Below are 21,324 nucleotides of genomic sequence, written 5' to 3'. Positions count from 1 at the left end.
TGCACGTGTTTCTTTAGAGATAACCATGGTTCACTGAAGAGAAACAATGGTACCAAGCACCAGCCTCCTTTTAAAGTGTCCAGTGGTGTCATTCTTACTTAATCATGACTGATCGCCAGCCCTGTCCTCATCAACACCCACACCTGTGTTAATGGAACAATCACTAAAACAATGTTAGCTGCTCCTTTTAAGGCAGGAATGCAATGATGTTGAAATGTGTTTTGGGGGTTAAAGTTCATTTTCTTAGCCATTATTGACTTTGCAAGTAATTGCTGTAAAGCTGATCACTCTTTGACATTCTGGAGTATATGCAAATTGCCATTAGAAAAACTGAAGCAGTAGACTTTGTAAAAATTAATATTTGTAGCATTCTCAAAACTTTTGGCCATGACTGTAGATAGATTCCAATTCTCCACAGTCCTCCATACACCTTTCTAACAGCATAGAGAATCTGCCTTTCACATTGCGGTGTTAAATAAACAGGGCCTGACTGAATCCAACAGTGTCCTGAAGTGTAGATAGATTCCAATTCTCCACAGTCCTCCATACACCTTTCTAACAGCATAGAGAATCTGCCTTTCACATTGCGGTGTTAAATAAACAGGGCCTGACTGAATCCAACAGTGTCCTGAAGTGTAGATAGATTCCAATTCTCCACAGTCCTCCATACACCTTTCTAACAGCATAGAGAATCTGCCTTTCACATTGCGGTGTTAAATAAACAGGGCCTGACAGAATCCAACAGTGTCCTGAAGTGTAGATAGATTCCAATTCTCCACAGTCCTCCATACACCTTTCTAACAGCATAGAGAATCTGCCTGTCACATTGCGGTGTTAAAAAAACAGGGCCTGACTGAATCCAACAGTGTCCTGAAGTGTAGATAGAATCCAATTCTCCACAGTCCTCCATACACCTTTCTAACAGCATAGAGAATCTGCCTTTCACATTGTGGTGTTAAATAAACAGAGCCTGACTGAATCCAACAGTGACCTGAAGTGTAGATAGATTCCAATTCTCCACAGTCCTCCATACACCTTTCTAACAGCATAGAGAATCTGCCTGTCACATTGCGGTGTTAAATAAACAGGGCCTGACTGAATCCAACAGTGTCCTGAAGTGTAGACAGATTCCAATTCTCCACAGTCCTCCATACACCTTTCAAACAGCATAGAGAATCTGCCTTTCACATTGTGGTGTTAAATAAACAAGGCCTTACTGAATCCAACAGTGTCCTGAAGTGTAGAGACATTCCAATTCTCCCCTCTACTATATACACCTTGTACCTTGTTTTACAGTACTAGAGAGTTGGTGGAAATTAGGTAAATTTTTCCAAAAAATGAGGAAGTGTGGTGGAAGAGTCCATGGAAGTGGGCGGGGGTTGGCAGCTGGTAATGATGGTGGTGGTGGTGGATCTGCTGGTAGTGGCAAAAGCAAAATAGCACTTAATGCAGGAGGTGTTGAGGTTGCGTCATCGTCTGACTCCACAAGGCCTCGAAGGCTCCCTTTTCTGGGAGTAGGTAAACCGCTTCTAAAGCCGGAGCTTCAAGAACAAGTTTTGGCTTACATTGCTGACTCAGCCTCCAGCTCTATTGCCTCCTCTTCTGAAGTTTTAAAAAATAAAAGCAGTGATTCGTCATTGGAGGCTCATGGTCATGAACCACACCTTTCCTTGTGTCCTTCACCCCTACCAAAATTGAAGGATGCGGCAGGCCACACTACAGATTACTCCATGGAGCTGTTTTCACATACCATCCCTGGGTTATCAAGTCAAATCGTGAATTACCCAGGCAAAGATGAATCTGACATGGAGTGCACTGATGCACAGCCACTGATAGATGATTCTGCTGGTACATTCACTCACAGCACTACATTGTCCTCGCTGTGTACTGAGCCAGAATCTGATCCAGATGAAACTCAGGTGCCCCTTCGCGCATACTATACCACCATACACGGTGACACAGAGGAAGGTGCACATGACATTGAAGAGGAGGTGATGGATGACCCAGTTGTTGACCCAGATTGGCATCCATTGGGGTTAGAGTGTGCCGCTGCCAATAGCTCAGAAGAGGAGGATGAGGAGGAGCATCCGTAGCAGGCATCAACATTGCAACAGTTGTTATCTGGCAGGCCCGGAGCAGTCCAAAAACGGGTTACAAAAACCCAAAAAATTGCAGGACAGCTTGGCCAGATGGTCAAAAGAGCACAGCGTGCAAGGCCTCAAACTGTCTAATTATCAACGTTACAAGGTGGAACTCCACCCTGCACATGGTTGAGCGGCTGTGCGAACAGAGGCAGGCTGTAATGCATTTGTGGGAGGATACCTGGACAGGCACTTTGAGGGCAGACATGGAGTTGACCTGTGTGCAGTGGTCAAAGCTGAAAGACCTCTGTAAAGTCCTTCAGTGTTTTGAGGAATGCACACGGCTGGTAAGCGCAGACGATGCCATCATAAGCATGAGCATCCCACTTATGCGTCTGCTCATGCAAACTTTGACGCACATTAAGGAGCAGGCGTCTGCAGCCGAGGTTGACAAGGAGGAAGAGGAGGGGGGAATCCTTGCTGACAGTCAGCCATTGTCTGCTCCGGGACCTCTCCTGGATGAGGTGGAGGAGGAAGAGGAGGAGGAGGGTGATGATGGGGATGATTATTTAGGGGAGGAGGATGCTTCTCGTGTGTCCAGAGAAAATGTTGGCGTGGCAAGGGCTGGTACAGGGTTTGTGCGTGACTGGAGGGATGTGGATTTGCCAGAAAGTGCTCCTCCACCATGCAGTCGCACTGCATCATTGACACCAGGAACATTGGCCCACATGTCAGATTATGCCTTGCAGATCCTAAAAAGGGATCCCCATATTGCCAAAATGATGAACGATGATGACTACTGGTTGGCCAGCATCCTCGATCCACGCTATAAATGCAAATTCCAAAACATCATGCCACAGGAGAACCTTGACCTAATATTGGCTAACAAACAAGCAACTCTGGTAAACAGGTTGGTTGAGGCATTCCCAGCACACAGCAGCGGTGATGTTTGTCACACAAGCCATAGGGGCCGGAGGCAGCTTGGAAGAGGTGTTGGTGGTTCAAACATCAGAAGTGGCGTTGGAGAAAGGGGTTTCATGACCATGTTGTGGAGTGATTTTTCAAGTCCCGCTCAAACGACTGGTAATACTGCATCGATGGAAAGTGACAGGAGACAGCACTTGTCAACTATGGTTACAAACTACTTTTCTTCCCAGGTCGATGTTCTCCCACACAGGTCATTCCCCTTTGACTATTGGGCCGCTAAACTGGACACCTGGCCTGAATTGGCACAATACGCGTTACAGGAGCTCGCTTGCCCAGCTGCAAGTGTGCTATCGGAAAGAGTCTTCAGTGCTGCTGGATCAATCCTGACAGAAAAAAGGACCCGTCGGTCAACCCAAAATGTGGATGATCTAACCTTCATTGAAATGAACCATGCATGGGTTTCCAAGGATTTTGTCCCACCTTCCCCTGATGACACATAGGTTGACAGAAAAATGGCTTGCTTTGGTCCTCCTCTTCCTGTGACTTGACCAATTTCGCCTTTTGCATCAGCTGAATGTCCAACATCAGCATATGCCACTTTGTAAACCTCCCTAACTGGGCTGCCCCCCCCCATGGTCGGGTTCACCAGCAAGCGCACGCAACCATGCGAGTGCCGTTGCCCTTGACAGGTGGGTAGGCCGACTCTTGGGTGCGGGCACTGGCACAGGGTCCCACATAGTGCAATCAAGTGTCTCTGACGGTGGTGGTGCACACCCACCGTCAGACACACCGCCGTACTATGAGGGGCCCAGTGCCAGTACCGACGCCCACGAGTGGGCCACCCGTGCTTGGCCAGGGCCCCAGCATTTGCAATCTTTACCTCTCCCTGCTCCTCCGCTGTGTAGTCTGGGCTGTCAAATCCATACTGGGCCTGACACCGTCTGAGCCAGCCTCCTGATGTATAGACATATATTTTTAATGTGTAAACTATGCAATCCATACATGTTATCCGGTGATACGGTACCCTTTCTCACCTTTGTGCAATCACGTGTAATCCATACTGTTCCTGAGAACGGCTGGCGAGCTGTTATGCAAGCTACAGCAGCTGTGGTTTGCACACATAAGTTTTTCCTTTTTTCAGGAATGACGGTTAGGCCTAATTCCGGAACAGCGGTTGACCTGCACTTACTGGGAAATCATCGTTCGCGGGTAATAATTGTCATCCCAGATCCCCATCACTAACGGTGTTCAGCGGGTTATCTGCACCTGTAAGCGACACACGCTGGCCCTTTCGGTGTAGCGCGCATGCAGCCACGGACATGTAAGGCCTTGACACACCAGTTATTGGCCAATCTCGCGTGCCAGAGCCTCGCGTGTCCCTCTAGTAAGCTGGACGCGGACCGCGTGGGCAGGACGGAGTCTCGTTTGTTAACGGAATTAAGCTTGCAATGCGTGCATCTTTTCGGTTGCTGGATGGTTGAGGTTGCCCGTGTTGAGTCCAATTACGCCGCAGGCTCCACTCCTGGTGGTGCCCTTCTGGACATTCCTTTAAGGTTCAGCTTTGCAACCATACTGGCCACGTCAAACAAAAATGTTGCCTTCATGGACGCTGTTTGGAGGGTCGTGAGTCATGGGAATCATGCCGCCCAGTCAGTTAACCTGCTAGAGAGATCCTTCGTTGCTCCCAAGCATGACATCACACTCCCTAGGAGGAAGGTTATGCCACTGTGGCGACCATACTCCTGGGGGCGCCACAAGTGCACTGATGCCCAGCCACTGCTCAATGATTCTGCTGGTACATTGACCCAGACCACTACATTCCCCTCGCACTCTACACGGCCTGAATCTGACCCTGATGAAACTCAGGTTACACTTCTCATATAATGTTCCATCTTACACGGTGACAAAGAGGAAGCTGCAGATGAAAGTACAGGTTCAGCCCACCTGCCGTCAGAAACACCGCCGTACTATCAGGGGCCCTGTGCCAGTGCCGTCGCCAACGAGTGGGCCCCCCCTGCTTGCTCAGGATCACAGCACTTGCAAGGTTGAAATACTTACCTCTCCCTGCTCCACCGCCATGACGTCTTCCGCGTTTCCTGACACTGATATTCTGATCAGAGAGCGCAATGACATCACGTCTGTATGCCCTCTGCCTAAACAGCCAAGTGCAGTGGGATGGAAGATGGGGACGACAAGGAGTCCTGACTAGTACAGGGATTCCATAGCGAGGAGACTTATTTCATTGTTTTCAATGTTGGGACTGCTATTTTTGGGGAGCACTATACTCTGGAGAATGATAGATGGGGCCCACCATACACTGGAACATTCCAAAGGTGGACATCAGACACTGGAGCAGCATGTACAGGGCCCATTATACACTAGAGCATTAGAAATAGGGTCCATTATGTATGGAGCATTATTTGGGCCCATAAGACAGTGGAGCTTCATCCATGTGGACCAACATATACTGTAGCATTATGTGGAGCTCATCATATACTGTTTCAAACATTATATGGGATCAATGATTCTGTAGGGAGAAATAGATGGGCCTCATTACTCTGTATAGTGCACTATGCGGTGGCCATAATACTGTATGGAGTAATATACTGTCCACTTTTGGAGCTATTGGAGAATTTTAAATGGATATCAGTCATGAGATGTAAGAAGTGAAGTATTTTTCATTGTACTATACCACTATTTCTCTGCCGTATCAGAGCATCATGAGTTGTGGTATGTGTTAAAGGGACGCTCTTTGGCCCAGGGCACATGAAATCCTGGAGCCAGCCCTACCCCCCCCCCCGCAACTTTAACCAAATAACCCCCATTTTTCAATGCGTAACTTGTATTATGAAGTAAATAAAGGGTGACAAGCTTCAGGAATAAGAATTTATGGTTTTGGCATTCAAATGGGCACTGTAGGTGTGTTTCCTGTCTTTTTCTCACTCCCGACTTTTCTTCCCCATTGACTTACATTGGGTTTCGTGTTTCAGTCTGTACGAAACCCGACTTTTTCCGTTAGTCGGCCGATCTCACTCGACCCGACTTTTGAGAAAGTCGGGTTTCGCGAAACCCGACTCGACCCGAAAAAAGGCAAAGTCGCTCATCTCTAGTCGCAATAATAGGTGTAGTGTCGCTGTGGGTGTATGGTGCTGCGGGGGCTCTGCCGACATTTTGTGGAAGGCCAGAGCCCCCGCAGTTTATATATTTATTTTTACTCATTTATATAGCGCTATTAATTCCACAGCGCTTTACAGACATTAGTGGCATTGTCCCCAATGAGGCTCACAATCTACATTCCCTATCTTTAGAGACGGACATGGGGCGCGTCTTTCCAGATCACAACATGTCTATTTATCTTTTGGAGATGTGATAAACCTCACCCGTACAATGTATTGGATGCAGTGAATCCGCACGGTTCAGTGATCACATGTGGAGTCACCTATGTTCAATAGCCGGCAGCGGACATGTGCTGCATCCAAAGCGCTGCCAATTCCTGATCGTGTGCACCCGGCCTAAGGAAATAAATCAGTCAATTTCAGAAAAAAAACAAATTCACACAGACACCAGCCAGACACGGACAGCAGCCAGGCATGGACAGCAGCCAGACACGGACAGCAGCCAGGCACGGACAGCAGCCAGGCACGGACAGCAGACAGACACGGACAGCAGCCAGACACGGACAGCAGCCAGACACGGACAGCAGCCAGACACGGACAGCAGCCAGACACGGACAGCAACCAGACACGGACAGCAGCCAGGCACGGACACCGGCCAGACATGGACAGCGGACAGAGACGGAGAGCAGCCAGACACGGATGTCGGCCAGACACGTAAACCGACCAGACACGGATGCCGGCCAGACATGTACAGGAGCCAGACACGGAGAGCGGCCAGACACGGACACCGGCCAGACACGGACACCGGCCAGACACGGACACCAGCCAGACACGTACAGCAGCCAGACACGGACACCGGCCAGACACGGACAGCGGCCAGACACGGACACCGGCCAGACACGTACAGCAGCCAGACACGGACACCGGCCAGACACGGACAGCGGCCAGACACAGACAGCGGCCAGACACGGACACCGGCCAGATACGTACAGCAGCCAGACACGGACAGCGGCCAGACACGGACAGCGGCCAGACACGGACAGCGGCCAGACACGGACAGCGGCCAGACACGGACACCGGCCAGACAAGGACACCGGCCAGACATGGACACCGTCACTTTTTTTTTTATAAATCTGTTGCTGTCGTCTTTCAGCATTTCTGCATCATTTTTTTCCCTGTTCAAATGAATGGGACACAAAAATGCAAGTGAAAAGGCTGCAAAAAAGCAGAAAATTTCCTGCCAACACTGTAGATCAATCCACAGCAACAATGGTGAGTGTGAACAGACACAACAGGGGATTTCTGAGAATGTAAAAATAATTAGCATGAACTGATAAATCCCCCACGGCTCCAGCACTGATGCTCCGGGGGTCTCTGCCAGTCTCCGCACTGGGCTGCAGTGGTCTTGTGGCTCCGGGGGTCTCTGCCAGTCTCAGCACTAGGCTCCAGGGGTCTTGTGGCTCCGGGGGTCTCTGCTAGTCTCAGCACTGGGCTGCAGTGGTCTTGTGGCCCCGGGGGTCTCTGGCAGTCTCAGCACTGGGCTGCAGTGGTCTTGTGGCCCCGGGGGTCTCTGGCAGTCTTAGCACTGGGCTGCAGTGGTCTTGTGGCTCGGGCAGTCTCCGTCAGTCTCAGCACTGGGCTGCAGTGGTCTTGTGGCTCCTGGAGTCTCAGTCAGTTTTAGGACTAGGCTGCAGTGGTCTTGTGGCTTTGGCAGTCTCCATCAGTCTTAGCAATAGGCTGCCAGGGTCTTGTGGCTGTGGGGGTCTCCATCAGTCTCAGCACTGAGCTGCAGGGGTCTTGTGGCTTCACCTTATATTATGTGACTGTACGGCCCCTTCACACGACCTATCATGTTTATCACAGATGCCACGTGTCCCCTATTTGACTTATGGTGCTGCTCTCATGTCCGTGTTTCCCCAGCAGCACAGATGACAAAGGGCCAATACAAGTCTATGGGTCCGTGTAAACGTGCCATCCGTGTGCTGTACATGTGCCATCCGTGTGCTGTACATGTGCCATCCGTGTGCTGTACGTGTGCCGTCCGTGTGCTGTACGTGTGCCGTCCGTGTGCTGTACGTGTGCCGTCCGTGTGCCGTACATAAGCCGTCCGTGTGCTGTACATGTGCCGTCTGTGTGCCGTACGTGTGCCGTCCATGTGTTGTACATGTGCTGTCCGTGTGCCATACATGTGCCGCCCGTGTGCCATACATGTGCCGCCCGTGTGCCGTAAATGTGCTGTCCGTGTGCTGTACATGAGCCGTCCGTGTGCTGTCCGTGTGCCGTCCGTGTGTTGTACATGTGCCTCCCGTGTGCCGTAAATGTGCTGTCCGTGTGCTGTACATGAGCCGTCCGTGTGCTGTCCGTGTGCCGTCCGTGTGCTGTACATGTGCCATCCGTGTGCTGTACATGTGCCGTCCGTGCTTAACATGGAAAGTCTATGAGAAGCTTTGTAATTCCATTTCCATTGTCCATACGGATGACCAAGATCAGAGTCTCATTATCCTGAGTAGAGAAGCTCCAGGGACAAAGACCCCGTCTGGTCCTAACACGCTGGGGGTCCGGAGTATCCAGCCACGGGGCCCGGATTCCCTCTTTTGTGGCCCCAGCGTTTCTTGTAGAATAAATCCCTTTCTCACACAGTCCTGTAGTAATGACTTTGTTCTCACGTTTTGTAGGAGGGTTTGTCTGACTCCATCTTATGTTATCAGTATAAGTGCGAGAGACGAGAGACGGACGACCGCAGTTTCACCGTGTGTCTGGCATCAGTTCTACAGTGTGTGAGACATGGGGTCTGTGACCAAAGCTGGGGGTATATGGGTATATAGAGCATACACAGGGGTCTGTGACTGAAGCTGGGGTATACAGGTGTATGCAGTGTACACAGAGGGGTCTGTGACCGAAGCTGGGGGTATACAGTGTACACAGGCGTCTGCGACCGAAGCTGGGTGTATACAGTGTACACAGGTGTCTGTGACCGAAGCTGGAGTATACGGGTGCATACAGTGTACACTGAGGAGTCTGTGACTGAAGCTGGGGGTATACAGGTGTATGCAGTGTACACAGAGGGGTCTGTGACCAAAGCTGGGGGTATACGGGTGAATACAGTGTACACTGAGGGGTCTGTGACCGAAGCAGGGGGTATACGGGTGTATACAGCATACACAGAGGAGTCTGTGACCAAAGCTGGGGGTATACGGGTGTATACAGCGTACACTGAGGGGTCTGCAACCGAAGATGTGGTATACGGGTGTATACAGTGTACACAGGGGTCTGCGACTGAACCTGGGGGTATACGGGTGTATACAGTGTACACAGGGGTCTGTGACCGAAGCTGGAGGTATACGGGTGTATACAGTGTACACAGAGGGGTCTGTGACTGAAGATGGGGGTATATGAGTTTATACAGCGTACACAGAGGGGTCTGTGACCGAACCTGGGGATATACGAGTGTATACAGTGTACACAGGGGTCTGTGACTGAAGATGGGGGTATACGGGTTTATACAGCGTACCCAGAGGGGTCTGTGACTGAAGATGGGGGTATTCGGGTTTATACAGTGCACACACAGGGGTCTGTGACCGAACCTGGGGGTATACGGGTTTATACAGTGTATACAGGGGTCTGCGACTGAAGCTGGGGGTATACGGGTGTATACGGTGTACACAGAGAGGTCTGTGACCGAAGCTGGGGTATACGGGTGTATACAGCGTACACTGAGGGGTCTGCAACCGAAGATGTGGTATACGGGTGTATACAGTGTACACAGGGGTCTGCGACTGAACCTGGGGGTATACGGGTGTATACAGTGTACACGTGTCTGTGACCGAAGCTGGGGGTATACGGGTGTATACAGTGTACACAGAGGGGTCTGTGACTGAAGATGGGGTATACGGGTTTATACAGCGTACACAGAGGGGTCTGTGACTGAAGATGGGGGTATACGGGTTTATACAGCGTACACAGAGGGGTCTGTGACTGAAGATGGGGGTATACGGGTATATACAGCGTACACAGAGGGGTCTGCGACCGAAGCTGGGGCTATACGGGTGTGTACAATGTATACAGGGGTCTGCGACCAAAGCTGGGGGTATACGGGTGTGTACAGTGTATACAGGGGTCTGCGAGTGAACCTGGGGGTATACGGGTGTGTACAGTGTATCCAGGGGTCTGCGATTAAAGCTGGGGGTATGCGGGTGTATAGTGTACACAGGGGTCTGCGACTGAACCTGGGGGTATACGGGTGTATAGTGTACACAGGGGTCTGTGACTGATCTGGGGGTATACGGGTGTATAGTGTACACAGGGGTCTGCGACTGATCTGGGGGTATACGGGTGTATAGTGTACACAGGGGTCTGCGACTGAAGCTGGGGGTATACGGGTGTATAGTGTACACAGGGGTCTGCGACTGAAGCTGGGGGTATACGGGTGTATAGTGTACACAAGAGTCTGTAACTGAAGATGGGGATATACATAGTACAAAGAGGTGTCCGCACAAAGGCGGCTCCGCTCTGTATACCCTGTACACACATGGCTCTGCTCAGTACACCTCGTACACACACGGCTCCACTTTGCACACCTCGTACACACACAGCTCCGCTCTGCACACCTTGTACACATACGGCTCCTCTCCGTACACGTTATACACACACGGCTCCGCTCCTTACACCTCGTACACACGCGGCTCCTCTCTGTACACGTTATACACACACGGCTCCGCTCCGTACACACGGCTCCGCTCAGTACACCTCGTACACACGCGGCTCCGCTCCATACACCTCGTACACACGCGGCTTTGCTCCGTACACCTCATACACACGCGGCTCCGCTCCGTACACCTCGTACACACAGGGCTCCGCTCTGTACACCTCGTACACACGGCTCCGCGCCGTACACCTCGTACACACACGGCTCCGCTCCGTACACCTCGTACACACGCGGCTCCGCTCTGTACACCTCGTACACACACGGCTCCGCTCCGTACACCTCGTACACACACGGCTCCGCTCCGTACACCTCGTACACACGCGGCTCCGCTCTGTACACCTCGTACACACAGGGCTCCGCTCCGTACACCTCGTACACACACGGCTCCGCTCCGCTCCGTACACCTCGTACACACACGGCTCCGCTCCGTACACCTCGTACACACAGGGCTCCGCTCCGTACACCTCGTACACACACGGCTCCGCTCCGTACACCTCGTACACACGCGGCTCCGCTCCGTACACCTCGTACACACACGGCTCCGCTCCGTACACCTCGTACACACGGCTCCGCTCCGTACACCTCGTACACACAGGGCTCCGCTCCGTACACCTCGTACACACACGGCTCCGCTCCGTACACCTCGTACACACGCGGCTCCGCTCTTTACACCTCGTACACACAGGGCTCCGCTCCGTACACCTCGTACACACGGCTCCGCTCCGTACACCTCGTACGCACACGGCTCCGCTCCATACACCTCGTACACACACGGCTCCGCTCCGTACACCTCGTACACACACGGCTCCGCTCCGTACACCTCGTACACATGTGGTAGGGGGCTGGGCTAGGGGGGTGGACCACTGCTTACCAGACGAGGCAAAGACGAGACGGAGACAGCTTCCACTTCCACTTGTAACAGTTCCGGATTTATTTGTCGTCCTCTGACGACCACCAAACACGCACCGCAGCTTCTTTACACCACTGTATCACCAGGCCCGGGTACCTATTCTTCAGCTCCAGTAATGCACCTCGCGGATCTTTCACTGGGGGCTGTCCTAGACCAATCTACCCCCAGCGCTTCACCTGCCCGAGGTCGTCTTCGAATCGGTACCCCCGGGGCCTCGTCTGTCCTGCGGTCCGTTGAGTCAGGGTCTCCCCCTGACTGTCTCTTCTCCTTGCCTGTCCTGCAGTCCGTCAGGTCAGGGCCACCCCCTGACTGTCTCTCATTTGTCCGTCCCCCTGGCCGAGCTCTTCTCACTTTCTCCATCTTCTTCTGAGCTCCTCCCGGGACTAGACTCTCCTGGATCCCCGCCTTCTTCTATTTATCCCCTCTCACAGGGGAATTTCCCACCCCGGCTCCTATCTCCCCGCCCCCCATGACTATGCAGTTTCTATAGCCCTAAGCTGATGTAAAGTCCTGTACTACTCTCCCCTGCCATCTTGTGGTCATTTCACAGTACTGCACTCCCTTTTCTGTCTTTCCCTACTGTTACCTCTCTAACCTGTCAATCTCTGTCCCTAGTGCACAAACCGTCCCCTCCTTCTACCAGTCACATCTGTCCGTAAAGTCACCTTCCCCACACACACGCGGCTCCGCTCCGTACACCTCGTACACACATGGCTCCGCTCCGTACACCTCGTACACACATGGCTCCGCTCCGTACACCTCGTACACACATGGCTCCGCTCCGTACACCTCGTACACACAGGGCTCCGCTCCGTACACCTCGTACACACACGGCTTTTCTACATCCACCCTGTAAACCCCTCTTGACCCCACACATAAACTTCAAAGTCCTGCACACACTGAGGCCCCTGATCATGTGACCTGACCCCTGACTCCTCCCCTCCTGTGACCTCATCACAGGTCCTGTGCGCACAGAGCAGCTGTAGAAATCTCCGGCCTCGGGGGTCTCACCAGACTTCGCTCTTTTCTTGCAGGGGCCGCAGTGGATTTCATCCTGGATCCATAGAGCTGAATAGAGGAGCGATGTTCCTTCACTCTGATGGGAATTGATGGTGACGTTTGTCCAACATCCACGTTACCGAGTAAATCCCCCCAGGACTGCAGCCGGTAAAGACCCCGATATCCACAGGTGTCCCCTCTAATTGGGGGAAAGGGATAGAAAAGCCTCTTATCCCGAGGGGAAACCCTGCACATGGAGACATCGGCCTCAGATCTCTCCTGTCCTGTTCTTCCAGAAAAGCCTCAAACTTCTGTGTGTGACTCAGAGCTGAGATCTAACGGGAGAGAAGATTCCAGTGCGGGGAAGACGGGAAACCTTCATATAGACGGCCGGTGGGGATGGAGTCAGTGACCGACTCTGGCCACATCTGTCTCTAGAGCCGCAGTAGAAGATGAAGATGTCGTCCTCATCATGAAGGAGTTATTTCTCATGTCGCGTGTAATGAATATCTCCTGCAGTATTGCTAATGCCGATTCCAGTGTCGGTAATGAGACGAGAATTAGCGTTATGGAAGATGAGTCTATGAGGAACGTGTTCAGCTGCCGACTCCGAGGAGGAAACTGCTTGTTGTCTGTGGCCTAAATATATAGGTTTTATTAGTAGATGTCAGGGGAGAAAACTAAACCCTGTAAGATAATAAATCTCCTCATATGATTCCCTTATTATCTCCAGTAATTGTATTATTACACAGGATTCTTATGATGTTACATCGGATCATCTTCTCATTCAGGTCTCTACAATATCGGATCCTCTCAGTGAAGATCTTCTACAGAAGAGAATTTTCCTGATTTACCCATCAAGGACGGATATGGACAGAGACAAGATGGCGGAGAGGATGTTACACCTCACCCTAGAGATCCTCTTCCGTCTCACTGGAGAGGTGAGAGATTCTGATGACTTCACATTACATCATTCTTATCTATGGGAATAACAGATGGACAGAACTGGAGAGGTGAGGACTCTGGAAATGTCTGTAGTGAGATTTATTAATGTGTCTCTCCATAACCAGGATTACACAGTGGTGAAGAAGACCTCTAGTGATTGCTGTCAGGACCCTGTGTCTGAGGGATGAGGAAGACCCCTGAGCCCAATCACGGGGCCTCCACCTCACCCCCTGATCCATGAGGACATCAATGACCAGAAGATCCAAGAACTCATCTACAAGATGATTGAGCTGCTGACTGGAGAGGTGACACTGCTGGGAATGCTGGGACATTATACTGTAACACTATGAAGGGATCGGGGGGATGACGGTATCATTGTATGTGTCAGGTTCCTATAAGGTGTCAGGATGTCGCTGTCTATTTCTCCATGGAGGAGTGGGAGTATTTAGAAGGACACAGAGATCTGTACAAGAACGTCATAATGGAGGTTCCCCAGCTCCTCACATCACCAGGTAATAGACAGGACTAAATACACACGGCCTATAATTATCTGTATGTAGAGAATGAATTCAGTCCCTGTATGTGTTTCCTCCAGATCTATCCAGTAAGAGGACAACACCAGAGAGATGTCCCCGTCCTCTTCTTCCACAGGACTGTAACCAAGAAGATCCCAGTGCTCCTCAGGATCATCAGGTAGATGGAGAGAAGGTGTCAGGAGATCTCCCCTATGATGTGTAGACGGCTGTGAAGGTCTTGTGCTCAGTCTTGTTTTATCCCCCAGTATTATATGTTTTATACTTGTGTAATGAGAACGGTGGAGATGGCAGGATTAGAGCTGATCATAGATGGGACTTCTCCATCTGTCGGTGACTTTTACAATATTTGTTTCAGGGTGAAGATCTGACCCATATTAATACTACAGAGACATATGTGAGGGGTGATGAGTGGTGTAAAGAGGAGATTCCCACATATGACTACCCAGGTGAGTAGTAACCACTGAATGCAGAGAAGTCACAGATTCCTCTCAGTCACCGGCTGTGGCTGCTTTATCGGTGGTGTAGTCCGGCCGTATTACCATGGTCACCATTTTGCCTCTAGACCACAACATTCTCCTCCACCCAAAACTGTTCAAATGACTTTGGACATTGAAAGCCCTTTTCTATAGAACTTACAACCTGGAGGATCCACCTACCCCCTGGGATTAGGAGACGCTGACCGTTACCTGCCCAGATATGTAACTATAAAGCCAAATGACAGCGTATGTAGAATGTGCTGACAAGTTAGAAAATCACTTGATGAAAAATATTATGATTGGCCTATAAGAGAAAGCGGAGGGTAATGATGCTGTTGGCTTCATAGAATCCTGAGATCTAATTTCAGGGCTGAAATCTCATATCCTGAGATCTTGTTACCGAGATCTCCATCTGCGCATGTGCCGCCCCCCAGCAGCCATATTCACAGAGTCCACCACACAGGAGGAAACCACGGACATGCGGGGGGCTCTGGACTTTCACGAAAAGTCAGCAGAGTCTCCCCGCAGCGGCGGACTCTCCAGGCAGCAGCAGCGGCGGACACCCAGAGCAGCGGCAGCAGCATTGGCGGTGGCCACCCCAGGCAGCAGCGCCAGGCACCCCAGCAGCACCAAACACTCGCAGCGGTGCACTGCACATCGGACACCCCCTCATCCCACCCTGCGGCCTGCAGCATCACTCCCCACTCCTGCCTCCTCCAGCAGTGACCCTGGGACCCCGCTTCACCATAGCAGTAAGACGCATGGATTATAAGAAGCGCCACCATGTTATTAAAAAAAAATATTCCTATTTTTCTCCTCAAAATTTGGGGTGTGTCTTATAATCCAGAGTGTCTTATAATCCAAAAAATACCTCCAACATGTTTTTTTATTCTAGTTCTTTTTGTACAGGTTCATTTTGTATGGTAGTCTGATGATGGTGGGATCGGCCTGCCTCACTTATGTGAGTCTGCAACTACCTGGTAGCCTTTAAAATAAGTCTCCATTACCTCTGCCAAATGGCTGAGATCTAAATTTAAGACACATCAGCTCTGCACTATTATAAAAAGTTCTCTATGAATGTCTAATATTTCTTCTTGAAACTCATCTGACAGAAAATATTGGCCCTTACGATAGTTTAGATTGCCAAGAACCACCGAGCCCCATACTCTAATTACCCAGAGAGTTTTCACCAGGATAATAGGAAACAAATGCACCTTACAAATTATTTCCCAATGTCTCATGAATCCAACAATCCCCTATATATGGTTGTACACTACTCTCTGGGCACATGGTAGGGTTAAGAAAGGAAGGAGCGCCATTTAGCTATTCGTACACAGCTCTTGATGGAATAGTTTGCAGACACGATGTATTGGGAGCACTGTTAGTGATCACCTGGCAGATCAGAAGATGGCCACCACGAGAAGGCTTGGCTCTATCTACTCTATTTTCCTAGATCCCAGTGATTGCCTTGCGCATCATCCTTTAACCCCTCTTCATGGATCTGGACTTACACAGAGACCCCTAGGCTTGGGCCATGGTGTTACCTGCTATTCTGTGGAGCGAGATGGTAAGAAGAATAGTCAGGTAGTTGGTCATAACCAGGAGGGCAGAGAAAGTACAAAATCAGAAGACACAAGTGTAGTCAGTAAGTGGGCTGGGATTACACCAGGACAAATACACCAGCTGAGCACAGAGGACTGAACCAGAGGAGAACAAGGCTGTATCTGGCAGATTCCGGGAATATGCTTCAAGCTTTAGGAGGGTTTGGTGCTTTCTAATTGGCTTAAGCAGGTAGTAGATTGCTACCAGATTGCTGGACAGCACACAAACCCATACTGCCAGGCTGGATGAAACTACTGGTCTCAGGCACCCTAATCTTAGCGGCTGGACAGAGCCAGCGCCACCCAGAGCTTCTGGTTTCGACGTCTCTTCTATTACCAGCAACGCCTGCACAATAAATAAGGCGCTGCTTGGTGATGGAACCAAACATCGCAGGAGCAGATTCCAGTGGAGAGGGGACACACCATCTGCAGATGCCCTAATATAACACAATTACAGGAAACTAAAGCAGTAGAAATCCCCATAAAGTGGCTCCATTATGGAAATTATAACCCTCAGTGAATTATTCTATGGGAGTAGTGACACTTTACGGAAATTAGCTCGCACTGGATGTTGCAACATGAAAATTGCACATTTGCCATTTTATTATCCAACACATAATGCCCAGATTGTGCTCCAGGAAACACACACCGTAAATTAAGTGGGTTCTTCTCACTATAGTAATGCCCAATATATGGATGCTAAATATGGTTTGGGCGCACTACAAGGCTCAGAAGAGAGTGGATATTTGACTTTGGGAGAGCGGATATTGCTGGATTGGTTTATGGAAGCCATGTTGCTTTTCAAGAGCTTTTGACCCACAAATATTGTGGAAACCTTTTGGTTTTCCTCTGACAGATGATGGACCTTAGTGGTGTCTTGTGTTTCCGTGAGATGAGTAGAAGTTTTATTGGTATAATTTTTACCTATATAACATTGTTTGTTGGCTTTTTATTCCATGTTTGGGAAGCAGAATGAACAAACCATTGAACCCCATGATGCGCTGATTCATGCTATGAGGCTTTCGATTAGACTGTGAACTGTCATTGTCTTGGAGAATAATTCAGTATTTTTAAAAAGCTTGTATTTTTTATGGACAGCTTAAGTAGAAATGTTCAAAAGTATAAAATGTGAAGATATTTTATTCAAAATTATTAATTGGTTTTATTTTTAGCAGATGACTGTACCAGGAGATCAGAGGGAACGCTGACATCTTCAATTTTTAAATCTGATGATCTTGAGATATCACAGGACCCAATTGAAGTTAATGCCATTACTCCAGATATACCATCATCCCTTCATAGCCAAGATCTGTCATCTAATACTTTGAAACAGGTCCCATCTTTTGGTTCATTACCAACTACTAAGAAAAATCAAAGTCACGATATAAGCATTAAAAAATTAATTGATTCTAAAGGAAAGGAGCAATTTTCATATTCAGAATATGGAAATAGTTTTCTTGAAAAGACTTGTCTTACACATGAAAAAATTCACATAACAGACAATAGATTTTCCTGTTCACAATGTGGGAAATGCTGTACAAAGAAATCACATTTGGATAAGCACCAAAGAACTCACACAAGGGAGAAACCTTTTTGCTGTTCAGAATGTGGGAAATTTTTTAACCAGAAATCAGATTTGGTTAGGCACCAAAGAACTCACACAGGGGAGAAGCCTTTTTCCTGTTTAGAATGTGGGAAATGTTTTGTGAGGAAATCATCTCTTCTTAGTCACCAAAAAACTCACACAGGGGAGAAGCCTTTTTCATGTTCAGAATGTGGGAAATGTTTTAACCAGAAATCTAATTTTGTTACACACCAGAAAACTCACACAGGAGAGAAGCCTTTTTCATGTTCAGAATGTGGGAAATGTTTTAACCATAAAGGGAATCTTGTTACACACCAAATAACTCACACAGGGGAGAAGCCTTTTTCATGTTCAGAATGTGGGAAATGTTTTAACAAGAAATCTAATTTTGTTACACACCAGAAAACTCACACAGGGGAGAAGCTTTTTTCCTGTTCAGAATGTTGGAAATGTTTTAGCCAGAAATCAGATTTGTTTAAGCACCAAAGAACTCACACAGGGGAGAAGCCTTTTTCCTGCTCAGAATGTGGGAAATGTTTTATCCAGAAATCAGATTTGTTTAAGCACCAAAGAACTCACACGGGGGAGAAGCCTTTTTCCTGTTCAGAATGTGGGAAATGTTTTACAAAGAAATCATATGTGGCTAATCACCATAGAACCCACACAGGGGAGAAGCCTTTTTCCTGTTCAGAATGAGGGAAATGTTTTGCACATAAATCACATTTTGTTACTCACCATAAAACTCACACAGGCGAGAAACCTTTTTCCTGTTCAGAATGTGGGAAATGTTTTAACCAGAAATCAGATTTGGTTAGTCACCATAGAACCCACACAGGCGAGAAGCCTTTTTCCTGTTCAGAATGCGGGAAATGTTTTACCCAGAAATCAAATTTGATTAAGCACCAAAGAACTCACACAGGGGAGAAGCCTTTTTCCTGTTCAGAATGTGAGAAGTATTTTAACTGGAAATCAGATTTGTTTAAGCATCAAAGAACTCACACGGGGGAGAATCCTTTCTCCTCTTCAGAATGTGGGAAATGTTTTGTGAGGAAATCATCTCTTCTTAGTCATAGTAACATAGTAACATAGTTTTGAAGGCTGAAGGAAGACCTTATGTCCATCTAGTTCAGCCTATTTTTAGTGCAGCTGTTCTGCATTGTTGATCCTGGGGAAGGCAAAAAACCCACAGAGTAGAAGCCAATTTTCTCCATAGGGAAAAAAATTCCTTCCCCTAAGCTGGGTCAACCATCTACCTATAATATTCTGTTATTCGTAACCTTCTATACTGTTACTCACAAGAAAAGCATCCATTCCTTTCTTAAATTCATTCAGTGAGTTGGCCATCACCACTTCCTCAGGAAGAGAACTCCAGAGCCTCACTGCTCTTACCGTGAAGAACCCTCTTCTATGCTGGTGCAGAAATTGTCTTTCCTCCAAACGAAGAGAATGCCCCCTTGTTCTTGTCACAGTCCTTGGTACAAACAGTTCATTGGAGAGATCTCTGTATTGCCCTCTGATATACTTGAACATATTTATTAGTTCTCCCCTAAGTCTTCTCTTTTCTAGAGTAAATAGACCTAATTTTGATAACCTTTCTGGGTATTGTAGTGAACCAACTCCATTTATCATTTTAGTAGCCCGCCTTTGAACCCTTTCAAGTTCAGTAATGTCTTTCTTGAGCATCGGCGTCCAAAATTACACACAATACTCCTAGTGTGGTCTGACGAGTGATTTGTACAGAGGGAGAATTATGTTTTCATCTCGTGTCCCCAGACCTCTTCTAATGCATACCATGACCCTATTTGCTTTGGTGGCAGCTGCCTGACACTGGGCACTCCAATTTAGCTTCTTATTGGCTAAGATGCCTAAGTCTTTTTCCATGCCTGATTTCCCCAGCAGTTTCCCATTTAGTAAGTAATTATAGCATCTAGCATTATAGCATATAGCATCTAGCATTATAGCATATAGCATTTCTCCTTCCCATGTGCATAACCTTACACTTATCTGTGTTAAACCTCATTTGCCATTTTTCAGCCCAATTCTCCAATTTACTCAAATCTGTCTGTAGTTGCAAACTGTCCTTCTTTGTGTTAACTACCTTACATAGTTTTGTATCATCTGCAAATACTGATATTTTACTGTGTAAGCCATCCACTAGATCATTAATAAATATATTAAATAGTAGGGGGCCCAATACAGAACCCTGTGGTACCCCACTAGTAACCCTGGTTGTTGTGAGCTCATTTTCTCGTTCACCTTTGATGTCCGATTAACTCCCTCTGCTGGTGAAAGGAGGTGGTGAAACTGATTTGGATGGGAGAAACCTGTCACCTGAACAGGGGGATTGCGATTGGAAATCCGGAATCTCTGAGTGGATATAAGGCAGCCGACGCCCTGTAGGTTTGCTGGTGATTTCTCTGCTCTGAGCTCTGGCCTCCAGTTCAGTTCCTGTCTTCTAAAGCTAAGTTTTGCTCTGTTATTGTTCAATGAGATTTTGTCTGATTTGCTTAGTTTTGTGTTCTGCCAGCCCCGGCTGGGGCTCTGCTGAATTTCCATTTTTGTCCCTGATTGGTTAAATCTCTTTGCTCTGTTTTCAGAATATACCTGAGTGCTGATATAGGGATTTTGAAGTCTAGTGACTTCAGGGCCGTTTTTTCCTATCAGACGTGTTGGGACATTTTTGGTAGGGTTTTTGCGGATTGCAGCCAGCATCTTTTCTGTCCTTCCTATCTAGTTAGTTGGGCCCCATCGTTTGCTCTGCCAGTCTTTCTGTCTACGTTTGTGTTTTCATCTGTTTTCACCGACAATACATGTTGGGGGCTGTCTATTGCTTTGGTGTCTGCTCTGGGGCAGTTTAGATTTCCCCTTTCTTTCTTTAGGCTTATTTAGTTCTCCGGCTGTGAAGAGCCATCTAGGACCACCGTAGGAATGCTCCATGGCTACTGTTAGTTGTTGTGAATAGGATCAGGGGTCTGCAATCCGCTAGCTACCAACCTCTCCTGTTTTCTGGACTTAGCTTGCATTTTTGTTTTTTCCTCCTCCGGTGACTCATTCATAACAGAATCACCAGCCATACCGCAGATTCTAGGGTACTCAATAGCAGGAAAGAATTGTAAAAAAAAAAAAGTGTCAGAATTTTTTTTTTTTTTAATGTATATTTTTTTCCTCTTTTTCTCTGGGGCCGTAGGAGGAATTTTTTCTGATCGTGTGGAGCAGCTCGCTGCTGAAGTGTGGGGAATTTCTGCCTATCTTGCTCATTCACGTGCTGCTGAACCAAAGATCCCTACTCCTGATGTGTTTTTTGGGGATCGGTCTAAATTTTTGAATTTTAAGAATAATTGTAAATTATTTCTTGTCTTGAAACCTAGCTCATTGGGGAGCTCTGCGCAGCAGGTTAAAATTGTCATCTCTTTGCTGCACGGCGATCCCCGTTTTCTTTGACA

The 21,324-nt window shown here is 48.4% G+C and overlaps 1 protein-coding gene across 1 annotated transcript in view; it reads left to right on the top strand.

The window, feature by feature from the left end:
* Nucleotides 1-20,104, top strand: part of LOC141076232 (uncharacterized) — a 172,661-nt gene extending 152,557 nt beyond the window's left edge. The window contains exons 6-7 of the mRNA XM_073563587.1: nucleotides 13,530-13,679; nucleotides 17,453-20,104. Coding sequence (XP_073419688.1) covers nucleotides 13,530-13,679; nucleotides 17,453-18,577 — 1,275 coding nt within the window. The 3' untranslated portion in view covers nucleotides 18,578-20,104. The remainder of the gene's footprint in view (nucleotides 1-13,529; nucleotides 13,680-17,452) is intronic.
* The last annotated feature ends 1,220 nt before the right edge of the window (nucleotides 20,105-21,324 follow it).

This window comes from Dendrobates tinctorius, unplaced genomic scaffold, assembly GCF_039654945.1.
Source record: "Dendrobates tinctorius isolate UK_male_01 unplaced genomic scaffold, ASM3965494v1 ptg000395l, whole genome shotgun sequence".
NCBI lineage: Eukaryota > Metazoa > Chordata > Amphibia > Anura > Dendrobatidae > Dendrobates > Dendrobates tinctorius.
The sequence above is the reverse complement of the archived record's forward strand: the minus strand, read 5'-3'. Positions and strand labels throughout refer to the sequence as shown.